Here is a 17,634-nt window from a genome sequence, read left to right as displayed (position 1 = left end):
ATAAGAATACTTGCATTTACAAGTCAAAGTTAAGGACAAATATTGATTAAATCCAGGTCTGTTCATTCCCCTTTGGACCAATCTGACCATTTAAATTGTTGATTCAGTGCACTTTTAGGTAATGAGCAGGCAAATTTTACCATTACAATAATATCAAAATAAATTCTCACCATACCTGTTCCTGGTTTTTCCCCCAAACAATGGTGAAATTGTTCAGTGAAAGTTGATGGTGCAGTGGTAAAGATGCATCATAGACACCCACTGTCACAAACTCAGTCTTTCCCTCTTTACCATCCTGCCAGTTCAGCAACTCATACTTTGCTGCAGGGTCTCCATTCTCATCAAAGAAAACTTCTTCACCATGAAGAGTAGAGAAATGAACTTCCTTCATATAATTTAGAACCTAAAGTGAAATATAAAACTTGACAAGTATATAACCAAAACCGCATCAAAATTTCTCTTTTTGATCAGTGACTTACCTGCCATGGTTCAGTGCCTCCAGCCCCTTTCTTGCATGTATCATTGAGCTGACTGCAAACATACATGTCATGCAGGGCATGAGCTACAGCATACACTGCCTTGTAGACATTATTGGCAATTTGCAGTTCAGAGACATCAGTGTACTGGTTTTTTACAGCACTCAAACTTTCTGTGCCACTGCACAAATTAGCATTTTCTTTGTTGTTGGGCGTGGGCAGCATACATCCAAATATAGTCTCCCACAGTTTATTGTAAATGGGTATGCCTGCAGATGGGTGAATACTGAGCAAAAATTCCTTCAGGCCCCGGATTTTAGCTTTAGGGATAGCAAACCCCAGTGATCCTCTCAGAATATGTTGCCATTCACCAGTGGCGATGTTTGAGTCTGAAATCCAGGATTCGCTGCCTATCCACTGCAGTCCTGTGACATTCTGCAGGGACAATTCCTTCAGCAAAACCTCCATGTCAGAGTAGGAAACAAAAGCCACAATGACCTTTGAGCTGGATGTCCTTATGATTTCAGCTATTCTGACAATATCCTCCCTGGGATCAGTTCTGAAGAACGCCTCAGAGTACTCTACACAGATTCCCTCCTCTTGTGCAGCCCTCACAAAGGTAGCCATCCCATTGTTCCCATAATCATTGTCACTGCATAAAGCTCCAACCCAGGTCCAGCCAAAGTGCTTCACCAGCTGAGCCAGGGCTCTGCTCTGGTAATAATCGCTGGGAATGGTTCTAAGAAATGATGGATATTTGGTTTTGTCACTGAGGCATGCACACGTAGCAAAGTGGCTGATCTGTAAAGATGCACAAATAAACCAGTTGGAGAAGTGAAACAATGGAGTCAATATAAAGCAGACAATGTAAGTAGTTGCTATATTTACTGCATTTGTCTGCTCAGTTAAACCATGAAGTGATTTCTGTACCACTTCCTATCAGGAAATGTTTTTATAAATCTGTATCTCGCATTGTAGAAATTGGTGTAAACTTACCACTGGTATGTGTAAAGGTCCAATGGACGCTGAAATTGCTATAGTTGGTGTTGAGGAGGTTTCTGCTATGATGGCTCGTACTGTTGCTGGACTGGAGCAGTTTGTGTCACCAGTAGATCCTTCCTGCCCATTAATTAAAGACATTGCTGCTGTGATAGCAAGTGCAATGGAACCACAAGAATCATAAATCTTATAGCCCATGGATACACCAGGAAGTATGTCAGTGCTGTTGTTGATTTCTTCAATGGCAAAAACCATAGTTTGAGCATTTTGAAATTCCCTGAAGCTTAAACTAAAAGAAATACAATTGGTAAAAAAACAGACTATTTTCTCTCTTGCTCACTTAAACAAATTTTTCCATTAAAAAGTGACTAAAATACCCCACAAAATAACTTTCAAGTCTAAGTCATATAAGCTTCAAATCAAATCAGATCTCTGAAAAAAGATGGAAAAAACTATAAATACATGGAATAGATTTTTTCACCCAGAAGCAAAAAAAAAAAAAAAAAGACAACTAAAATCAACCCTCACCATAAAAAGGAGTTCTGTTACCCTCCACTTTCTAGTAATTCATAATTGTAGAAAATGATTATCCAAATTTTCACATCAAGTGACATTTTCTTTTATTGCCTGTCTGGATAATGAGTTCACTGGAATACCTTTGTGTAAATGGATAAACATACCTCTCACACTGCAGTTGTTCTGGCTCAGTAGAAAATGTGGGTTCGCTCTCAACCCAGGTGTTGTGGAAAGAGAAGATCCCTCCGATGATAACATCCCCATCCTTTTGGAGCTGTGGGGGTTCCGACTTCCCTCGCTGCCTGCATGGGATGTCATCTGCCTGTGCCAGGAGGGCCACCATCCACATCTGTAAGAGCCGCATGGCTTCCAGTCACCTGGTCTTTAGCAATTCTTTTATAGTGCGGTGGGTGGGACCTCAGAGACTAACTAACTGTGTCTAACTTTATTCCTTCACAACAATACAGCCCACATGAAAAAGTACAGTACAATTCTTATACGGTCAACATGTTAAGCTTTCATGCCTTCCTTATATAATTCTAGCATGACAACGTAAATGTTTCCTATATTTTGTTCACAAGGAGTTGTGCTGTATTTAACATGTCATGTATGTTTTCTTGTATGATTATGGCCATTTTCTTACTAAAGAGTGTACATTCTATTGGAGATATCTGTGCAAAAATGAACATTGTATGGCAGTCTTGTATAAGCAAATTTTATCTATATATTATAGCATATGTATTTAGAACCCAATGTATGTTTTTATTAACCTTGGCTGGTATTCAGAAATTAGGTCATTTAAGGTAAATTCATATACTATTCTGAAAAAGGCCATATGATTGTTCTACTTCATTTACAATATCCTTGTATTTTCTCATGGCAAATTTAATATTTTATGACTGTGTTGTAAATATGAAACTTGAATGTGTGCTTTTCTACATTATCCTTGTATTCTCTTAAGGACTTTTTTTTTTTACTGTACGAGTGTGTTATAAATATGAAAATTTGCTACGCCATTCTTGTTTGTTTTCAGGTAATTTTTTTTACATTACTCTGAATCAAAACATGCAATTTCAAAGACAGTTTGAAATAACATGTATTGCTCATGTATGGCAATTAGCAATACAAAAGATATACCAGTTGTAACATTTTATTTTCAAATATTTGTGGATATGGCTACATTTGGGTAAAGATGGCAAACATACGCACATCAAACCAGGTGCTAAACTGGGCAAGCAACATGAACAATTCAGTAAATCCCTCACACTGAAACTCAAATGTACACTTTTATTCAAGTTTTGATCCTTCATGGAGTACCACCTGGGAGTGGAAGCCAGTATCCTTTATTCACCTCACTGCAGTGTACAGGTGAAAAGAAATACATTGGTGAAAGTCATTTAAATTCAAATTGCAGCCAGCCACTCTTGTCATCATCCTGGTTGTTCAATTCCGATCAATCAAAGTTATGCCGCAAAGAACAATCTTGAACAAGATTTTTCCATGCATATCTTCGCCTACCAAGGTCTACCAACTGGCATTGGCCTAAAGCAATTTAGTTTTATAAATGGATGTTTGCTTAATTATGGTGAAAAGGGAGACGTGAGTCTGGTTGATTGGAGTCCCCAACTGCAATAGAATTTTGAAGCCTTGAGGCCACTAGGTTTAAAACTACGACATTTAGGCGCTTACAGTATTTTGAGAGTACATATTACATGAAATGTCGCATCCCATAGCCTAACAATACAAGTGAATGTGCATGTAGGGGAGAGTGGGGCCAAATGTAACACTGACTTTTAGGAACATGCATCAAGCTTGAATGACCAATGTCAGGTTCAACATGCAGAATTACCATCTCTTTGTCTCCAGCGAATGGCGGGAGAGTTCAATAAATATCTGGGGAGATATTGCCAAATGTTTGTTTTGGCTATATGTAAGTGAATATTTATACCAGAAGTGTTTTTTTGGCTACTGTATTGTGTGTGTATGTCAAGAAATTTTAATGTATATAATCATAAACAGTCAAACTGACAGGTCACATAGTTTTGATATGGCATGCTAGCTTGCTGTTATTGCTAGCCCTCCTGTGGGGTTAAACTGAACAGGGTTGTTAGCCTGTTGTCAGTAGACTATTAATTAACCAGCTGGTTGGATTTGTTCAACTCTGAATCTTTGTACATTTATTTAACTCAACTTAGGCAAAAATATATATATTTTCAGAAAGAAGAAAATGGTCACATACATCACAGAACATAATGAAAAAACAGGTTGTTCAGCTCATTTAGTCTTGGCATCTAACTATTAGAAAAAAGTGGAGCAGTAGCCTACAGTGGATTTACAGTGCTTATCAGATAGGGTGGTCGTGACATACGTACGCACATGCATAATCCAGTGTACCAGTGAAACATCTCCTTTATTTAAGTCGATTAAATTAAAGTTAACCTTTTTATTTTTTCTTATCGTACCAAATCACATAATGCAATTTTCATATTGTACCCTATCTCTTTAAATACCCCCAACTTGACAGATTTAATTAGATGTTTTTCCCATTACATGTTTTTTGGTGTTCTTTTCTGGTTTTAATAAGATAATATAACATTTTGGTATAAAGATACAGAAGAGCAGTCCAAAACTTGAAGCTAAAATAGCAAATATCTCCACAGCTACAGTGAACTTTCCAGGTGAGCTGACATAAGCTGGTATAAAGGTGATCCAGACTGCACAGAATATGAGCATGCTGAATGTAATGAATTTGGCTTCATTGAAGTTATCAGGCAGCTTACGAGCCAGAAAAGCTAAAACAAAGCACAGTAGAGAGAGGAGTCCAATATAACCCAGCACAGCCCAGAACCCCACTGCTGATCCTACATCACATTCTAGAATGATCTTTTCTTTGTAGTGTTTTGTATTCTTGTTGGGGAATGGAGGGGATATTGTTAACCAAAGCACACAAATAAGGACCTGTATGAGAGTGAAAGCAAGAACACTCAGTCTCTGCTGTAGAGGCCCAAACCACTTCATCACATTACTGCCTGGAAGTGTAGCCCTGAAGGCCATTAACACCACTATTGTTTTCCCCAGAACACATGAGATGCAGAGGACAAAGGTGATCCCAAACGCAGTGTGGCGCAGCATACAGGACCACTCAGAGGGCCGGCCGATGAAGGTAAGAGAGCAAAGGAAACACAGTTTCAATGAAAAGAGCAGCAGGAAGCTCAGCTCTGAGTTGTTGGCCCTAACAATGGGAGTTTTCCTGTTCGAGTAGAAAATCAGTGCTGTCATTGCAGTGAAAAGGACTCCAGTCAAAGAAAAGAAAACTAAGAGTATTCCCATGACTTCTCCAAAAGATAAAAATTCAATTTCTTTCAAAACACAGGCATCTCCTCTTTTGTTTGACCAGTATTCAAATGGGCACTTCACACAATCAATAGAATCTGCATAAAAACACAACAGCCTGTTAGAAAATGTACCTGCTAGCCATTGGTTATTTCTTTTTACAAAGGACATGTGGTCATTCTATACCAGTATAGATAATTTGCCAATACTAAGGCTCTAATTAAGGATCCCTTTTGGCCAGTTTATGGGAAATGATATGCATTTACATGTCCTGATTTTGAGTAACATTTTAGTAAAGGTTGCCAAATTCAGGGTTGATCACTGAATACCAAGTATTTATGAATTTGTATCATACAGACCTGAGACTGTGATGCTTCATCGTTTACATTATATAAAACAATCATTTCACAAAAAATGTTATCAATTCTAAAACAATATAAACTCTCATTAGCTATAGTGCTCATTTGAAGTTTTTGGAAAGCAAAGCAATTTATTTATTTTTTTGCTCTATAATCAAGCAGTTTGGTTTTGAAAGTTTGGTTGAATATTAGGAGCACGTATAGAATTTCCCATACTATTTCTGAACATTTATACTCTTATGAAATTTGGGTTATAACACGTATTGGGATAAATAAATTAAATTTTACATTTAAGCATCACATTCTATATTTGACCCCATAGTATTATTTTAATTAAAAACTCAGACAAATTCAGTATACAACAAGAATAACCCAACAAGAAGCCAAAAACTTCTTTGTCCCAAAACATATGGAATCTGCACATATATTAAATTAAAGCAATACTATGGTAAATTTAATTATTGGGATGAGCCCATATTGCCTTTAAATATGTGATGATATACCTGTAGTATTGCTGATTTCTCCCTCAGAACAGTGCACACAGTCGTAGCAGCAGACAGGCTTTCCTCTCTGCACAGCCTTCCGAGTGCCTGGGGGACAACTCTCACTGCACACTGACACAGCCACCTGTGAAACAACACAAGTTTATGTCAGCGCACAATATTAGTCACAATTGTAAGCAATATAACAAACTAAGCTTACACACATTTTTATTTGTGAAACCATGTATGTATTTGTGCATGTATGCATATGTATGCTTATAATACATATAAACAACTCTAAAACATCCACTTATGTAACGCATATATTAAATTTACCAAATGAACGCATTACCAGTTCGCTGCCTCCACCCCAGACAATGCTCACATTGTTCATTTTGAATTGTTGCCCTTCAGGCAGTGATGCATCGTAGTAACCTATTGTGGCAATCTCCATGATACTGTCTTTTGCATTTTGTAAATTTATGAGCTCATATCTGGCTGGTGAATCTCCATTGCTGTCAAAATACACTGTCTCCCCTGAATTAGTTGTGAAATTCACTGTTTGCAGATAATGTAAAACCTGTCAATATGAAACAGAGCTGCATTTGAATCTATCATCTTTAGCCATTTACCCATAGTTTACATGTTATACTGTGCCAACAAATATTCCTGTCTTACCTGCCACGGCTTTATGCTGTTGCCGTTTGCGCAGCTGTTATTAGTGAAGGGGCCTTGGCTATGCTCACATGTGAGCAGGTTGTGCAGCGCGTGGGCCACTGCATACACAGCCTTGTACACATTGTTAGCAAACCTCAGTTCTGAAACATCTGTGAACTGGGTCTCCACCTCTCTCAAATTCTCAGAGCCACTGCAGAGTCTCCTTCTGTCAGTCAAGCTATGTGGAGTCAAAGTGCAGTTGAACACATTTTCCCAGAATTCCCTGAGGAATGTGCTGTGAGGAAATTGAGAAGGATTAACCTCCTGTAGAAACTGCCCCAGCCCAGGGATCTGTGCCCTGCTGACCACAAAGCCCAAGGCTCCAATTAGAGCCGTGTAGCCCTCGCTGTCAGTGAGAGAATTGTCAGTGATCCAGGCATCACTGCCGATCCACTGCAGGCCTGTGATGTTCTGTTTCTGCAGCTCTTCCACCAGCACCTTGACCTCCCTGTGTGTCATAAAGGCCATGATCACCTTTGAGGTGGAATGTTTTATAACCTCGACGACTCTGAGCAGTGCATGGCGAGGCCCTGATATCAGAAAGGCCACCGAGTACTCAACACATACTCCCACCTCCTGGGCTGCCTGCACAAAGGTTGCCATCCCATCGTTTCCATAGTCATTGTCACTGCTTATGGCCCCAACCCAGGTCCAGCCAAAGTGCTTCACCAGCTGCGCCAGTGCTCTGCTCTGGTGATAGTCACTGGGAATTGTTCTGAAGAATGAAGGGAACTCTTTTCTGTTGCTCAAACATGCACATGTTGCAAAGTGGCTGATCTGATGTTGAAAAAAAAACATTATACAAAATAAATAAATATTAAGACAGACCAATCTGTGACTTTTACATCGCTTTATTTAATGTTTTTTTAATCTTACAATTTTTATTATTTGTAACTACATTTTTCATTTGCAAAATGTTATTTTATTTACATTATTCAACCACAATTTAGAAATAACTCAAGAAACAGTGCGTCTTACCACCGGTATTTTAAATCTTCCAATAATTCGTGCAAATCCCATAGTTGGTGTTGATCCAGAGTGTCCTAGGATAGCATGGACCGTGTTTGGCTTAGAGCAGCTGTTTGTGGTCACATTCTCTTGCCCATTAGCCAGAGCCATTGCAGCTCTCAGGATGTCCATGCTTCCACAATCATTGTAGATCTTGTATCCCAGGGAAATATTATGGAGGATTTCCCTGTTTTGGTTTATTTCCTCTATTGCAAACATCATTGTATGAGCAAATTGTAATTCTCTGGAATTCAAACTGAAAATTTTTTATTGCATTAATTCAGATAGCAAATGATCTAAATGGAACTTGTGAAAATGTTCTACGCTACAAAATCATTTTAGTACAATAAATATTCAATTTAGCTGCGCTGTACGTACTCTTTGCATGGCCGGGGTGTTGGTGCTGTTTGAAAGGTTTCTATAGCACCATCCTGCCCAGTTCGAAAGGAAAAGATTCCCCCGATGATGAGGTCCCCATCCTTGGCTAACTCTGGCTGCTGTGCTCTGCCTAGCAGTTTGCACACGGGTTCCTCCGTCTGCATCCACTGCATGTTCAGGACCAGCTCCAGTAGCAGCATAAGCAGCAACATTGCGGGTCTCCTCCATGTGCATTTGTAACATGCTGCCCTCCAGCTACCTTTATATATGTTATGCAGCATAACAGCTGTAAGGCCCCCTTCTGTGATTCTCCATGGGGGTCAGGCAGGGGGTGTGGCTGGCAGGAGTGACACCTCCGCAGAGAAAAAAAGAATAAACAACAGCCAGCTAAGGCTTGAGCCACACAGGAGGCACACTGATTTTAATTATACCTATAGAGGCACTCTCTCTCACTCTTTCTCTTTCAAATTTGCCTTTCAGGGGCTGACTGGTCAATTAAGGAGTCAGTTCTTTCAGAATAGTGCACTGGATATATGTGGATAAACAAAGATTAATCACACAATACATGCAGTCACATTAACTGACATTGTGAAATGCTTTAACTGAATCACTTTTTATTTCCATTAATTTATGTTGCGTCATGCTTTCCTGCACATGTTGAGGATGACACGTCTGGTGCTTATATACACTGTAATTTGATTTGTAATACTTTGAGTGAAAATTAGCTGCATGGATTTTGTGGCTTGCATTAGCTTGAAATAAATAGAAAACACACAAGACATGCATTATGGGTTGGATGAAAACATAGCGTTTGGGCATTTGTAATCTTCCCAGCTACAAACAGCTACCATAGTAAGAGCTTGGACATAAGTGCATTTCAGCTCTCTAGCTAAGTAGCTAATTAGCTATGCATGTGAAAGCTAGCCTCTAGTTTGCAATTAGATATGAAAACCTTAACATTCGGATAGTTCCTGCAAGGCCCTTGATTCTGGAACTGGTTCCTAGGCTGCGTGCCAATTCAGTTTTAGCTTCACCCTCAAACGCTTCACTTGCAAACCTTCAGTTGGGAGGTTATGATGCACATACCAGTAAACAGATTTGTGGCCTGACTAAATTATTTGCCTCCGTTGAAGCTAAAATCCAAGACACACAATGTGATACACATACCCAAATGTGTAATCATTAACTTGTATGTTTTTCTGTACTCTACAGTATGTAATGTTTTCTTCTATGGGGATGGGATGGCATTAAAACAATATTCAACTGTCCACCACATTTTGGTAGTGTTCCAGCTTCACGTCAGGTCCTTTGCATGAAACACAAACACAAGTGAGCTAATGACTGAGCTACCAACGAACGCTTATGTTACAGTATGAAATATCCTGATTATAAAATACCACCAACCTATTTAAAGACACTCAATTTAAAAAAAACGTATATAACCGTAATATTTTGAGTAGTAATACTTAAATATCGATGATGAAATCGTATCTGTGTTCAGTAGACAGAGAATCAATGCTGTCATTCTCCTCTTCTGACTCAGTCAAGAAAACAGCATCAGCTAGGTGTATCAGCAAACATATGCCTTAGCCATGCTCGGAAGTTCTCAGGAATAATAATATTTTCCAAAAAAGTGATGAAACTCATCGATAACATTTTGGCGGGTGCAGTGTCTTTTACTGCTATCGCAGAGTGAATGCATAAGGTGGCGATGATGAGACATTTTTGGTTATGCTGGGCTATAAGACGTTATTCCAAAAGTAAAATTAGACATGTTATACATTGTTAGAAAGCTTATACTATCTCCTATTGGATAAATTGATCATGAACCAAACCAAATTGTACTACAAAGGGCAACAACATCATAAACAGCAAGTGTGGTATTATGCAAAACTATTTTGGACGGTACCCAGGCATCACAAATGAACATATTTTTAACTAATGGATAGTCCAAGACAATATATAACCACACAGCCTCGAAAGGGACATCATTATGCGTGAAACCAATGGTAAGATTGTATATTTATTCCATATTTAGTCCCTGATATTGACAGTAGAATGACATGGTATAAGTTTTTAAAAACTTGTCTTGTTTATTTTGTTATTCAGTGAGCAGCCTTTTCACTGTATTGGTATTAGGGCTATTTTTGGGTTATTTTGTTGCTATGACGGAATACAAATCTTTAGTGGTGAAAGAATATTTTTTTGAACTCTCAGATGGATGCTATTGTTCAGTGCATCATACCTGGGGGGTATAGTTGCAGAAGAGACTGCAGGGAGGGGGTGCCTGCTAAATGGATGACGTACGAGACAATAGTGACACTCTCAAACTCCGTATTCGGCATAGTTGCTCGATGTCTGAGTTCAGCACATAGACATAAATATTTAACTAGACAGGAATGCACACCCTCAGCCAACCTAAGCTGTGAAGCCCTGGAAATAAATAAGCTTGTACTGGCATGTCTTTGTTGTTGAGGGCAAAACATTGAGATCCCCATTAAAGTGAATGGAGAATATCAGACTATTGCAGGCAAATTAATACTTCCCCGATGGCATTTTGAAAATTGATGACCGTCACATTTGATATGAAAAGCACATTGAAAAAATATGCATTATGTAATGAAATATGTACATTTTACTAAATATTTTCCCAAGACTTCTGAACCGAAACAACCATTGGTTCAGAAACTGCTGCACATAATGAAATTTATGATCACATAAAATGGACCGATGAGATTTTCTTTGGTTGTTAAATCACCTCGGATTTCAACAGCAAGCTGTTTTGCCCTCAACAGTGAACGTGCGCAGTAGAGGTCATTTCCCGATACTTCCTTGGCTTCACTGACTGGCCACTCCTACCCTCTCCAGTTCCTATGTACGCTCTAGTTCAGCCATCTCTTCATGCCGGTGTGCAGGCCACTAGGGGACTTGCACAAAGGGGTTAAAACTGTGCTGGCACCTGATTGGCTACATTGGTTTCGGCCCAATGTTCTTCAAACCGGAGAAACATGGTGGCCTGTTCATCAACTTTCTTATTCCACCTAAACCATCCACTAAATTATGTTTCTGAAAGATTTGAGGCTAGAAATAGAATACATATTTGATACTGTATGCAAATGAATGGACACGCCTACTCTAACCACCCCAGGATGCATTTTTAAAAATTGTGTTACAGGCGGAGCCAGGCTAAAACAGTGAATGTTTTCAGTCAAAAAATCATTTCATCATATCATTGGATCATCTTAAAGTGGGGTAGTCGTTTGACAACTGTGGAAAGTTTGCAAACAAGGATGCATCCTGCAGCTGTCAAACCATGCAAGAAGTTTTTGTTTGATGCAGAATAAAAAATAAAAAATCACAATAAAGGGCAAGTTCTTAAGACCGCATTGCAATATTTTTCTACAGGATGTGATGTTGAATTCTGCTTCAATATCTATAAAGCTATCCTGCTAAATATTTCATTCTGCTCTTCATGGTGTTAATATGACCTGCATGTAGCTAATGATTCACTTCAACTCCATCTTGATAAAGCATTCATGACACATTCATGGTTGTCATAAAAGCATTAAAATATAATTACATAGAGCATTATGAATGCATTATAATGTGTTTTACACATCATGTCATGATACTGTGATATGGATCATAGAGCATAATCATAAATATATTTATTGAGTTCTTCAGAATACATTCATTAAAACCATCAATATCTATGCACGCCATGAATTGCATGCTGCAGGTATCGCTTTTCAGTCTGCAGTCCATGAGTGCAATGAATAGACCTGCACAGCCCTATAACCACATGCAAAGCAGGAATTCCAAGCTGATCAGTCATTTAAGCATTTTTAACAATATTCTTCACAGCTCTGCAGCTCAGTTCTCAATAAAACTTGAGGGTTTCATCTGATGTACTGATGTGCATCCTCCTCCCTCCTAAAGCCAGTACTTGTGTGCAAACAACAGAGATTAATGCTTGGCAGTGCCTGGAAAATGTGCATACAGATTTGGACAAATTTATTTAAAATATGGCAATCAAGGCAGAAAACCAGCTATTGCTGAAAGATTGTTAATTAAAACATATGAAAGCCCTAGGTGCAATGATCTGTGAGAGACAGCTATACATATTTTGACAGTTTCACTGAGATAGCATTTTACCCATTAAGTTCTTTTTGTTGTTTTTCTCTGGTTTTAGTAAGATAATATAACACTTTGGTATGAAGATACAGAAGAGCATTCCAAAACTTGAAGCTAAAATAGCAAAGATCTCCACAGCTACTGTGAACTTTCCAGGTGAGCTGACATAAGCTGGTATAAAAGTGATCCAGACTGCACAGAATATGAGCATGCTGAATGTGATGTACTTGGCTTCATTGAAGTTGTCAGGGAGCTTACGAGCCAGAAAAGCTAAAACGAAGCACAATATAGAGAGGAGCCCAATATAACCCAGTACTGCCCAGAACCCCACGGCTGATCCTACATCACATTCTAGAATGATCTTTTCTTTGTAGTGCTTCATGTTCTTGTTGGGGAAAGGAGGGGATATTGTTAACCAAAGCACACAAATTAAGACTTGTATGAGAGTGAAAGCAAGAACACTCAGTCTCTGCTGCAGAGGCCCAAACCACTTCATGACATTACTGCCTGGAAGTGTAGCCCTGAAGGCCATTAACACCACTATTGTTTTCCCTAGAACACAAGAGATGCAGAGGACGAAGGTGATCCCAAACGCAGTGTGGCGCAGCATACAGGACCACTCAGAGGGCCGGCCGATGAAGGTAAGAGAGCAAAGGAAACACAGTTTCAATGAAAAGAGCAGCAGGAAGCTCAGCTCTGAGTTGTTGGCTTTCACAATGGGGGTGTGTCTGTATCTGAAGAAAATGATCACCACAATACTGGTTGTGCATGTCCCAAGTAAAGAGATTGATGCAAGCAATATTCCCATAATTTCATGATAGGATAAATATTCTGTTTCCTTCAAGAGGCATTCATCTCTCTTCTTGCTTGACCAATAGTCTGAATGGCACTGCACACACTCAATAGAATCTAAAAAGAAAATAAAGAATCTGAGCATTAGCAAGGAGCAATATGATGGTACTGATCATTATTGTGATGGATTTTGTGAAAACATCAATTTTAAAACTATAGAAAACATTGTGGAAAACAGAGGTTTTTATAAGTGAACTAAAAATGTTGATCAAATCCGGTGTCTGGATTTTTAAATCAGTTTCACCACATTTACAAGCTGTGCAATACATAATCACCTGTAACATTGCTCATTTCTCCCTCAGCACAGGGGACACAGTCATAGCAGCAGACAGGCCTTCCTCTCTGCATGGCCTTCCGGGTGCCTGGGGGACAGCTCTCACTGCACACTGACACAGGCACCTGCAGTACAGATGACAGTATATTGAAGTATGTATTTTAATGTCAATACTAATTTCCATGAAAATGAATCAACATTAATGTTAACATTTGGTGGATTTTTCAGGGGAGAGATTAAAAAAATGCACCATATTAAAACATTGTATTTCAAAACAGGGAAAAGGCTCATATTCTAAACCCATATTTAGTTAAAGTAATTTTTTTAATTAAACACCCATGAACTATTAATTTAAGCATTGGTAACCTGTATCAACAGCTTGTTTTGCAGCGAGATTCTGCAACAGTACATTTAGTAAGAAGAGTCAGTGCACAGGAAAATGGGCACTGTGAAGTTTCAGCTGCACACACTCCTGTTTGCTGAAATGAGCCAAACCAAATGCAGTCCGGACAGAACATCCCTACTGTAGAAATAGCGTAGCTCCTTTTCTAGCCATGGCCACAAATTCATACATGAGCCTTCTGTTCTGTGTCCAGTGGAGCAAACATTTTTCACATTTATTTCATCTAATGGCTGATTATTACATATTCCCATGGGCTTAGTTGTTTTAGGTGAGAGGTAGTAAGGTATTAAACTCCCGAAAGACATTAATAAAAATGTTGAGCTACATCATTGAAAAATGAAGTAGTATTACTGATATAGGGTATTTTTTATTCTGTTTGTTTTGACAAAACAATACATTTGTTTTACTATGCAAATTATAAAACCAATATTTTTTGGTTCAAATTTTTTAATTTATTCAACACACCTGTTTTGCATTTTGTGCCCACACAATTGACACATTGCTCAGCGTTAAATGTTTCTCCATAGGTAAAGATTCATCATAAAGTCCAATAGTCACTAATGCAATCTGGCCTTGGCTGTTCTCCTGCCAGTTAACCAACTCATACTTTGCAGGTGGATCTCCGTTCTCATCAAAATAAACCTCTTCACCCTCCTTGGTTTTAAAACGCACTTTTTTCAAATGCTGTAGAAACTGTAGATAAAGCACCCAGATTTAACTAATATGAATTATGAATGCTAAACATTCTCTCAAAAACAGGTAATCAAATCTAAAAAATAAGGTAAAATCAAAGGTATGCTGATTGTATGCATAATTTTAGGATCATGAAGACATTTTACATTAACATAATGAAATGAAGTTAACATAGTAAAATGAAATGTATTTTAATCAAATTATACATTTTTAACAGTACATACCTTCACTGGTGTCAGTTGTTCATTGTTGAGACATATATTTCTGTTGGACAGATGAGCATTATTGCTGCAGGTCAAAATATTTTGGAGTGTGTGGGCCACTGCATAGACTCCCTTGTAGACATTATTAAAAATTTGCATTAGGGATAAATCAGTGTATATATTATCTACTCCACTCAAGTCCTCTGTACCTGTGCACTCTTTGACATTTTTTGAAGTACTGCCACTGGGAAATTTGCAACTGAACAGGGTTTCCCAGAACTCAGTGAAAATAGCACTGCCAGATGAATTCAGTGGTCGAACATCCAAGAGGACATCCTTTAAACCTGTAACATTTGCTTTTGGAATTGAGACGCCTATTGCTCCACTGAGGACATAGTGACCCTCCACTTTGGCAATGTAGGAATCAGAGATCCAGGATTCGCTGCCAACCCACTGGTAGCCTGTGACATTGTGGAGGGCTAGTTCATGGAGCAGTACGTCCATGTCCATGTGAGAGAGGAATGCCACAATTACCTTAGAGCTGGACTGCTTTATAATCTCTATAACTCTCAAAAGTTTCTCTTTAGAATAGGTTCTGAAAACGGGCTCTGAATACTCAACGCAGACCCCCTGTTGTTGGGCAGCTTTGATAAATGCAGTCATGCCATTGAATCCATAGTCATCATCCGATCTAATTGCTCCAACCCAGGTCCAGCCAAAGTGCTTCACCAGCTGAGCCAGTGCTCTGCTCTGGTAATAATCACTGGGAATGGTTCTGAGAAATGATGGATATTTGGTTTTGTCACTGAGACATGCACATGTAGCAAAGTGGCTGATCTGTAAAGAGATTGATGAACCTTTAACTAACACTTTTTTGAAGCAGCTATGCCAATACAGTATCAGTATCAGTGATACAGTATCAGCGCTGATTAATATTTTACTTTTTATTAGTTTTAGATTTGTTTAATTCTTTTATTATTTGTGATGTTAAATGATTTTACTTGCCTACCAAAGGAATGTGAAATGGTCCAATGGATGTAGATATGGCGATTGTAGGTGAAGAGGAAGTCTCTCCAAGGATTGCCTGAACTGCAGCTCTTTCCGAGCAGGGAGCAGCTGAGGCTGAATCCTGATATCCATTTGTCAGTGCAAGTCCTGCCTTTCCAGCAGTTGCAGAAGAGCCACAGGAGTCATACATCTTGTAGCCAAGAGATATGCCGGGTAGCAAATCTGTACTGTTGTTGATCTCCTCAATGGCAAAGATCATTGTCTGGGCATACTGGAATTCTCTCAGATTTAAACTAGGTTAAACATGATAAACACAAGTTGTACATTAGTAAGTTTCATTTAATTGTAAACAAATTTTTTTGGTATTATCTAAGTTAAAATATAAATCTTCAATATTGTAATCTTATAGTTATTTCAGCTCCACACTGGAACTGTTTCATTTAATTGTAAACAAAACTTTTAGATATTATCTAAGATAAAATGAAAAAAAGTAAAATCTTATAATCTTTTAGTTCATTTCACCTCCACACTGGAACTGTTCATTACTTCATGAGTGTAACTTACCTGGTGCACTGGAGAGGTTGAGGTGCGTTTGTGTAGGAGAGATTCCTGTCTATCCAGCTGCTATGGAATGAGAAAATTGCTCCGATGATGATATCACCGTCCTTTGATAAGTGGGGATATTCTGGCTTCCCAAGTAGTTTACACAACGGGTCATTTGCTCCTGCTAAAGCAGCCACCAGCAGCATGAGCAACGTTGCCAACCAATTTTCTTTCTGTTCCATTACATGCGGCATGTCTGATCTTCTGTAGTTGATTTGAATTTGTATGTGCTCAATCTGGAATTCTGCATTATTGGTTCATATTTATGTAGTATGTGTTACCAGGACAACAATCCTCAGTGGTGCACTTGGATTACCGTCAGGCTTCAGATGAAGGAGGTGCCAATATCCCTTAACTGAGAACGTTAACAGGGTGAAATTTGTTGCATACGTTAGTGTATTACTCTCCAGCCTTCTCCATTTCATCGAATTATCTGATGAAATATTGCAGTCAGTGTTTTCAGAGCAGAGATGATACATCTTCCTGTCTAAAACAATCCCAGGGTGATTTCTTAGGTGTGGTATGAGGAATGCAACAAAACAAATGGAATGGAAAATGTTTTATTTTGGGTCGACTATAAAAATAAGACAAAGACCTGGACTCAATCATCATTTTTTTCTTATTTAAATGATTAATTGCATGCACTTGCAAAAATCATGGCATGGCATGAGAGATGGTGTGAACAGGAGTATGTTTCCAAAAATTCCCTGAAGAAGAGCTAGTTTCCCATGTATTCAGCTGATACAACATACATATCTCTTCTTTATACACACAAGAACCACCTACACTACTGTAGTTACTCTGAAATATTGATAGAAAAATTGTAGGAAACACTCTCAGATGTGTACACTATACATTTATTCATTACATGTATATTTTGCCTATGAATGCTTTAAAGTGTACATGTAACACACTGGCATCATTCTAAGTCCAAGTTATGGATGGATAGCTAGTCTGTTTTCATATATATATATATATATATATATATACAGTGCCTTCAGAAAGTATTCAGACCCCTTCACGTTTTTCACATTTTGTTACGTTAAAGCCTTTTTATAAAATTGATTAAATTAATTTTTATTTTCATCAATCTACACACAATACCCCATAATGAAAAAGTGAAAGCAGGTTTTTAGAAATTTTTGCAAATTGTTTAAAATAAAAAACTGAAATATCACATTTACATAAGTATTCAG

The 17,634-nt window shown here is 38.4% G+C and overlaps 2 protein-coding genes across 4 annotated transcripts; both read right to left on the bottom strand.

Moving 5' to 3' along the window:
* Positions 1–2,170: 2,170 nt before the first annotated feature.
* Positions 2,171–8,487, bottom strand: LOC118209366 (extracellular calcium-sensing receptor-like). 3 transcript variants are annotated; one of them, XM_035384621.1, is made up of 6 exons: positions 8,269–8,487; positions 7,861–8,146; positions 6,844–7,659; positions 6,518–6,745; positions 6,187–6,310; positions 2,171–2,340 (listed from the first exon to the last, which is right to left on the bottom strand). In XM_035384621.1, exons 1-6 carry the CDS (start codon positions 8,478–8,480, stop codon positions 2,306–2,308), a joined length of 1,701 nt encoding a protein of 566 aa, XP_035240512.1. In that variant the 5' UTR covers positions 8,481–8,487; the 3' UTR covers positions 2,171–2,305. The 3 variants fall into 3 exon arrangements, with proteins under 3 accessions (XP_035240512.1, XP_035240511.1, XP_035240513.1); XM_035384620.1 differs by lacking the exon at positions 2,171–2,340 and adding an exon at positions 3,132–5,422 and having other exon boundaries at positions 6,551–6,745; XM_035384622.1 differs by lacking the exon at positions 2,171–2,340 and having other exon boundaries at positions 6,213–6,310; positions 6,502–6,745.
* A 3,418-nt stretch (positions 8,488–11,905) lies between these two features.
* Positions 11,906–16,656, bottom strand: LOC118209344 (extracellular calcium-sensing receptor-like). The gene is made up of 6 exons (XM_035384584.1): positions 16,400–16,656; positions 15,837–16,128; positions 14,849–15,664; positions 14,397–14,624; positions 13,530–13,653; positions 11,906–13,311 (listed from the first exon to the last, which is right to left on the bottom strand). Exons 1-6 carry the CDS (start codon positions 16,630–16,632, stop codon positions 12,404–12,406), a joined length of 2,601 nt encoding a protein of 866 aa, XP_035240475.1. The 5' UTR covers positions 16,633–16,656; the 3' UTR covers positions 11,906–12,403.
* Between the last annotated feature and the right edge of the window lie 978 nt (positions 16,657–17,634).

This window comes from Anguilla anguilla, chromosome 12 (genome assembly GCF_013347855.1).
Source record: "Anguilla anguilla isolate fAngAng1 chromosome 12, fAngAng1.pri, whole genome shotgun sequence".
Taxonomy (NCBI): Eukaryota; Metazoa; Chordata; class Actinopteri; order Anguilliformes; family Anguillidae; genus Anguilla; species Anguilla anguilla.
This window is presented reverse-complemented; position numbering and strand designations above follow the sequence as displayed.